At 50.3% G+C, this 7850-nt stretch overlaps 1 protein-coding gene across 3 annotated transcripts in view; it reads left to right on the forward strand.

Annotated features, from left to right (window-relative positions):
• KIF18B (kinesin family member 18B) overlaps nt 1-7299 on the forward strand; it is a 28592-nt gene extending 21293 nt beyond the window's left edge. For 2 of the 3 annotated variants that reach the window (XM_019476105.2, XM_014596259.3), the window contains exons 13-16: nt 1697-2273; nt 3977-4090; nt 5396-5493; nt 6261-7299. In XM_019476105.2, coding sequence (XP_019331650.1) covers nt 1697-2273; nt 3977-4090; nt 5396-5493; nt 6261-6358 — 887 coding nt within the window. In that variant the 3' untranslated portion in view covers nt 6359-7299. The remainder of the gene's footprint in view (nt 1-1696; nt 2274-3976; nt 4091-5395; nt 5494-6260) is intronic. The other variant, XM_019476109.2, reaches the window with a different exon arrangement.
• The last annotated feature ends 551 nt before the right edge of the window (nt 7300-7850 follow it).

The following is a 7850-nucleotide window of genomic DNA, read 5'->3' on the forward strand; positions in this document are numbered from 1 at the left end:
GTGGTCCCTGCAGTGCTACACTGCTCTCCTTCCTCTCAGAGGGAGTGACTGCTGGCTTCAGAGCCAGTAGTGCTCCAGGCTAGCTCCCCATACAGTGCAAACTCTATTTACCTAAAGCACCTCTGAGTGAGAAGCATACAGCTACTGGGTTTGTGGAGTAATAATTTGGCATGTGTGACCTTCTTAAATGCATGCTGAGGTCCCCAGTAAAGCAAATATGAATGAGTGAACGTTGTGCCTGAGGCACTGGGCTGGGTGCCATAGCAGTGCTTGGAAAGAGAACAGACATCTTCCTGGGGGCAGAATTATTATCACAGTCCTGTGATTGCTTTGATTGTGGCTTCTCTGCACTCTGCCAGCTGCCAAAATGCCAAAGAGTTTACCTGCTTCTTGCAGTCTGCTGCCAAAGAGAACTTCTAGACAGAGAATAATCTGTTCTTCTTTCCTCCTGGCTCACCCCAGCACTTTAACAGGCACATTCTCATCCCGCCACAGTGTTTTGCCTCTACAAACAGCTATGATGTAGTATCACACTGTTGATTGGTCTAAAATGATTAAGTTAACATTGGCAATAGGTGTTAGAACTAACACCTCACTTGATACAATGGAGTTAGTCACTGTTGATCTGATTGTGAGTTTATCTGCACAGCCTTCTGCATGGATGCGACTGCACCTGTTTAAAATAACACATCTAGTTCAATCTATGTGACTGTAGCTGAGTGCGAGTTTGCAGAGAGTTTCTGTACTGTCCATGTTTGAAAGTCGCTGGAACCATTAAGAGCCAGAGGGGATTTTTGGTTTTAAAAAATCCCAGATTTCTCTTATGGATATCATAGTGGAATTACAAATAGATCTTCACAACTAAGGGGCCATGCATGGCAATCTAACCACATCTCCAGAAACTTGGGATGCATGACCCTATACACTGTCTCCTAGCACCTTAAAGCTGAGGCTCTAAAGGGCTTCGCTGTGAGGTGGGCACTTCCTGATCTTTCAGCTTAACTAACTGAAGCACAGAGTTTCAAGGGCTTATTTTATTTTGTGTATTTGGCCTTAAGTGGTCTGGGTGCAAGTACAGAACTCAACCAAATGACAGCGAAGAGTTCTCGGCTGTTAGCTGTAGAAGCTTATCGTTCACTGAAACTTAAAGAAACAATGCAGAGGAGACCTCAAGCTTACCTATCTTAAGATTTTATACAGTTTGCAAAACCAATCACAAAGTTCTTAGGATACCTTGCAGACTCTTTAAGACCTCCCCCTTCTTGAGGAGTAAATTCTGTAAGCTTTATGGTTTGATACCATTTTAGACTCTATTAACTCAGTGTTCTAAGTTTGACTTTGTTCCAAGGTAACTTTTCTGAGGTGGGTTGGTTAGAAAGCGGTGTCGGACAGAGCTAGTGCCGATGCCAAGTATCCCTCCCTGAGCACAGCTTGCTTGCAGGCTGAAGCACTCTGCTTGATGACACATGTCTTACACTCACAGGTACATGGGCCAGAGTCTTGCAGACCTGCTTCTTAGATCCTGGCAAGGCCTTTGTTACCTGTCCTAGGGCAAATACGGGTAAAAGGGAGCTCCTACTATAGTACTGCTTAGTGAAAACCCTAGCGTTTGCAATGGATGGGATGGTGCTTAGAGGCCAGGGTAGGAAGTAATGTAGTGATGCCCTTTTAATATTCTTTTTACCTGCACTTCTAGTAGTGCCCTCAGGACAAGATGTGTCTGTCACAGAACATTCCACCCCAATGACAAGGTCTGCTGCACGGCGGTTGCAGGAGCTGATGCTGCTTCCCAATCCCTCACTCAAGACTTTCAACATGCCAACGAAGAAGAGGAGGAGGTCAGAAATGAGCAGCCCCTCCAAGTCAGGAACACCTCCCACCCTGAAAAGGCAGGCGAAACGCCAACGGAAATCATCCCTTTCTGGCCTGAACAGCAGCTCCATAGAGCAAGTGGCTTTTCCTACAGAAATGCACAGCCATAGCACCCCTCTTCCAAAGGAAGTCAAGCCATCTCTTTTCCCTGATTATCACATCCCCAAATGCTGCCCATCAACGGTCATCAAAAGTCGGGTGCCCTTGGCAGTATCTACTACCCAGAACTGCTGCAGTCCATCGGCAGTAACCATCAGAGACCTGAACATGACCTTTGACCTTTCCGAGGACAGCTGTTCATCAGGCTTGACTAAACCAATAAAGTTCAGTGCACCACAGTTCCCTGGCTGGGAGAATGTCCAGTGCCTCATGAACAAGCCAGATGTCCCTTTAATGCCCAGGTTAGTGCTGCTGATCTCTTGTACGTAGAAAATTCTTGCCCAGGTGGCCAAGGGAAGAAGCTGCCTGTCAGTCTGCTTACTTGACAGCTCAGGGTTTGCACAGGGAAGCCAGGCTGGTGATTTTCAGTCTGACTTCTAGTCAGCCTCACTGTGTAGTTCATCCATGCTTTTGTGACTTGGTCCCAATGCTATGAGAGAATTCTTTTCGAGACTCTCAGGCATCCAAAGAGCACATTCAATCTGATGGGTTGGCAAACACCAGTCCAAAAATGCTCATAAATTACTTACAAAGAAATTGGAAGTTTGAGAGCTGTCCACGTCCTCTCTTTTTGAGGCCTGAGATGATCAGCTATCACACATGTTAGAACCTGTGTGTCCAGTGGCTCCTCCCTGCCACCTCCACCAGCATCCAACAGCAGCTGAGCACCCAGCCTCAGCCCACCCTGTACCCTCTCTGGACTCGCCCCAGCTAGAGCAGACCAGCTGGAACCTATGCACATAGCCTCAACCCTGGGCCACCTCACACCTGCTCCAGACACACCCACCCATGCTGAGCAGTGGTGCCGCTGGGCATGGGAAAAACGGCCACTATACCCTTGCCACTGCCAGGCCACCCAGAGCCTGTGCCCAGGCTGTCCTGCAGCTCCTCTCCACTTCTGCTGGGTGGCCAGGAGGTGGTGCTGCTGGCAGTGGTGACAGTGATGGAGAGGAGCCACAGGACAGCCTGGGCATCAGTTAGGGGGTGGCAGCTGTTTTCCTTCCATGCCCCATTTTTCCCCTGTGCCCAGCAGCCCAGTTTTCACTGCTTAGCATGGGTGGGTGGCACGGGGCAGCCTGGGGTTGGGGCTGTGCGTGTAGGTCCTGGCTGGTCTGGAGCTGTTCTGTTCCTGCTGGGGCAAGTCTGGGCTGGGCCAAGACTGGGGCCATAGCTATGTGCGTGGGTCCCCATCAGTCTCCATGGGGCTGGGGCCAGCGGCAGCAGCAGTCAGAAAGTACTACCGCCTGGGCTGCCTAGTACTGGAGTCCAGCTGCGGAACTGCCCCGGGTCCGCTGCATGCACAGGGGCAGCAGGACCAGCCACAGACCCAACAGCACCTAGGCCCAGCAAAACTGAGGGACCCACCGCAGGCTGGACAAAGTCCTTCCATGGGCTGGATCTGGCCTGCAGGCCATATTTTGCTTGCCCCTGAGGTGTAGACTCTATTGTGTCCAAAGCACTCCTCAAATGAGGATTAAGTCTACAGTGTAACTGTCTGTGACTTCTGCCTGCACTTCAGAAATTACCTGTCTTTGTGCTGAGTTGTGTAAATGCGAAGTGTGGTAGTCTTAAGTGGTGCCTATGAATCTCCATGGTAACGACAGGCCACCCTTCCTAAAAACATAATGGGGAAGTGAACAGAAGGGCAGTGTTTTGCTGACAATCACTATGCAAGTTAATACTAGAGCCATCAATAGAATCAAGGAGGCCTGAACTCAAATGTCTGCACAAATCTGTGGCTACTGTAACTCTTAGAATTCTACCATAAAGCTTTGCACGTCACTTAGCTTATATGTAGAGCAGCAGTTCCCTGAATGTTTGTGGAGTTGCCTCCTAGATAATCTTGATGTAATGTGGCCTGGGACATTAAAGGACAGACAATTGAGATCCTATCTGTGGGAGAGGGTCTCTAGTGTATGTGTACTAACAACTTTGTTTTATTCAGGCCTTCTGTACCAGTGTTCATCATGAAGGGTTCCTCTATCCCCCGTGGGAGCATCACAAAGCCATCCTCATCAGTCTCTAAGGTGTCTGGACAGAAGAGAAGGCATTCTGTGAGGTAAGAGCTTGTCTGGAGTAGCCGACCACAGACCAGACTATTTGCTGGTCAACTGTAGACTCCCTCTCTTATCTGGTGAAGCCTGGCAGAAAGTCTCATGTCTGAGGGACCAAGAGAGTATGAAGTGTTCTACTGGTTACTCTTATGCTTCTCTTATGACTTGGCTGACAAAGCCCCCAGCTTGCTGTCTCCCACTGAGTGAAATGATGTGGTTGAAAGGTAGGCCTGTGCAAAGTGACTGGTATTCGATTCGGATTCAGCCAATTCAGGGGTCAGTGATTCAATTCAGTGATTTGAATCACTGTCCTGATTCGATTTGGCCAAATTTGATTTGGAGATTCGGCACCAGCTGAATCTCGAAATCAGCCAGGCCAGGCCCATCCTCTGCCCCTCTCCCAGCCCAGCAATGGCTGCCCTGCCTGCCCCAGCTCTCAGCACTTGGTGGGGAAAAAGTCCTGGCTCAGCAGGTGGTGCCAGGTGGAGGGCAAGCCCCATGCTGCGTGGGGGGCTCTGCACAAGCCCCCAGCACCCTCATGGGTGCCCTGCACGGGCCAGCTCCGGCCCTTTAAGGAAAAAAGAACCTGAAGAAACCCCGGGACTCTCTGCTGCTGCTGGCAGGGGGTGATGTCCCGCTGCCCCATGTCAGGCTGAGGGCTCTGCTGGAGCCCCCGAAGCCCCAAGGCCGCACCAGGAGCAGTGAGTCCCGGGGCTTTACTCCACTTTTTTTTTTCTTAAAGGCCAGAGCCCGGCAGGTGGAGCAGCTGTGGGGGGCTGGGGGAGAGGGGGGGTCATGCCCCATGCAATGTGGGGCAGTGGGGGGCAACGGGGATCTCCCCCCCACACCCGGCAGCACCCAGTGAGCACCAGGGCTTTTCTTTAAAGTACTGGGAGCTGGGGTAGCCTTGGGGGGGCTGGGGGAGTGGGCAGGGGTGGGGGGCTGACTGGGGTCCCCCCATGGTCCCCTCCCCCAGCCCCCCTCCCCCGCCTCTAGGACTTACCAGCTCAGAACGGCTGCAGCTCCCTGCTGCATCCACCGGGGACTGCCCAAATCATCAAAGCTCTCCAAATCTTTGCCAAAGATTCGGAGAGCTTTGAATTGATTCAGACCTTTAAATTGGTCCCCTGATTTGATTCGGATTTGGAGATTCGGCCACCAAATTGGGCCGGATCTCCTCCAAATCGAATCACCACACAAAGCTTCGCACAGCCCTACTAAAAGGTGGAATCACATCCCAGCCAAACGTGATCCTGTTCAGAATGGCCCTCCTGTGGCATAAGTGATTCTCATTCCTGACTCTGTTTCAGCACTGCCTCTCGCTCCTTGGGTGGCCTGCAAAGCCAAAGCCGAATCGCCCGACTCCAGAGCAACACCAGGAAGTCCTTGCAGACCCCAAGTGTCCCAGGTAATCATGTTTCTCCTCAGTGCTTGGTCAGACTGTCAGGAAAGAAAGCCCCTTGGTCTGTCCCTGCTACCTTCCTAAATGGTAGTGGGCTGTAGGAACAATCCCTGTGGTCAGATGAGCTCAGAGCCTGGCATTGCTGGGTACAGGTTCCAATCAAACTCATCCACACAGTTTGAATAGCACTTCTGTCCACACAAAGGGAAGGTTTAGAGAACAGCTGTATCCCAATGCTAACTTGGCATTATTAAAGCAGCAAATTTGGGTTTTATGAACCAAGAAAACAAGCAAATCTTTAGGTTCCTGTTGTATCCAGGTCCCCATTTTGGGTGTGCATGTATGCATCCCCAGTGGACCGGCCATTGGCTCCCAAGGGCATGCTCAAGCACTAAAGTGCCAGAGTGCCTTGCAGTACTTTTGTTAGAGCAGCACTGCTAGAATCCTGATAGAACGTTTTCCCTAGAGCTTTCCTGCCTGCACAGCATATGGGGAGGGGAGGAAGGAACTTTCTTTTGGTATTTTAATGAGACTAAAGACTGGCGTGAAATGAACTGGCTACAGCCAATAGAATCTACAGGGACTAGCAGGCAGTGGCAGTGCCTTGGATCCATCCAGAGGGAGTAACTTCATGACTTGCTGATTGCCCAGGGGCTTCCTCTCTCTTGCTGAAACACTTGGAGGTGCTGAGTTCTCAGTAGTTCCATCAAGGATCCTTGGGCCCTGGCCCAACTTCTACATTTGTCTTTTTGACTTGCATCTTTTCCCCCCAGAACATCCCTCCTGCAGCTTTGCCTGGAGAGGCAGCAAGACGAGCAAAAAAGAGCTGATACCAGTGAGTGGAAATGTGCTGGCAGGTCCCAGGCCATGAAGCTCCTCTACTAAAGCATCCTCAGACCAGCGCTGTCAAGTCAAGAGCCAGATAAGGCCATGGACTGAACATTGAGCAAGTTGTACCCACCAGAATTGAAGCATGGATCTCCCCTCATTTACAGCCTTGAATTAGTGCCTCACCTCCCAGTAACAGTTCTCTGAGCAAGTGGCCTGTCCCTCCCCTTATCCTCTGTCCTGCATTTGGTCTGCACCTGGATTGGTTACCAAACTTTGCTTTCCTGTTGCTTACATTTGTTGATTATCAGTGGTGCAGTCCCATATGGCTAAACGCAGTGTTGTTCCAGCTCACCTGGAAATGTAAGATGAAACTAGAGCCTTTTCCGCAGGAGGGAAGCAGTCCCCTCCTTACCTCAACTGAAGGAGGGAAGAATTGGGTGGGGCATCTGCCAGCAGTTTCTTCCACAACCCAAATCGCACCAGCTAGCCAGAAGGAGCAATGCACACTTCTGTCCCCTACAAATGTTTGCAGGACAGGCTCTCTGAAAGGTAAGTTTCAAGTGTCCTGCCCAGGCTGCTTTCTATGGTGCAGACTGCTCTTCTGTACCGCTTGTGTTGTGGAGTCTCTGAAGGGCAAGATTCACATCTCGGTGACTTCACTGGAAGAGCTCTAGATTTATGGCATGTCCAGCCTAGTTGTACTGATGGAAACACAGTTTCTGTCAGCTTCCTAAGCAGTGGTTAGAAACCAGTTAGAAACTGGAAAGCACGTCCAGGGCCATAGAGTCTAGTCCCCTGTTATTGCAGGCAACCACATCATATAATCCCTTTCATATAATTCTTCCCTAATCAAACATTTTTTTTTTTTATACCAGATGGATTATTGCTATTCTGTCTTAGTCCCTGTGTAATCTCCTCTGTGGTGTTGAGTGATAACAGATGGGCAATGCCTATTTTTATTAAAACTCTTAGTCTAACAAAGTGGGTGTGCATATTTCCTCTTTGCCTTTCCAAATACAGTCTAGCATGGATCTGTTGGTATGCTCCCTGCTGCCCCGAACCCATTCCCCATGGTTTGCAGCCAGGACTCAGGTAATGGGTTGAATCCCCAACCTGAACCCTGTAAAAGGCCTTTGGGACAGGCTGAAGATGTCCCACACTGGCGCAGAAGATCATGGGCCGTGAAAGCCTGAGCTGATCTCTGCCACCTGGCTTATCAAATGCTGCGGCCTCTGCAGCTGAAGCATACCCAGTTGTGTGGTGCAAGTCACAGTTAAAAGTGAGCTTGCACCTGAGGGTGGATATTCCATGCGGGCTCCTGTACTGAAAAGGGGAAGAGACAGAAAAGAATTGCATCTGCCTGATGTGTCTGTGATGGTGGTTCAACAAGGACTAGGAACTGCTGGTCCACATCTTCCCTGTAAACTCTGCTTCAGGTCAGCTTGGCTGGGGATTGTGCTTCTCTCAAGGCATCTTCTGCTTCCTTGTCCATCTGTCCAGTTCAAAAAAGGAAGGGGGGGCATGGGATAGCC

This window comes from Alligator mississippiensis, chromosome 4, assembly GCF_030867095.1.
Source record: "Alligator mississippiensis isolate rAllMis1 chromosome 4, rAllMis1, whole genome shotgun sequence".
Classification (NCBI taxonomy): domain Eukaryota; kingdom Metazoa; phylum Chordata; order Crocodylia; family Alligatoridae; genus Alligator; species Alligator mississippiensis.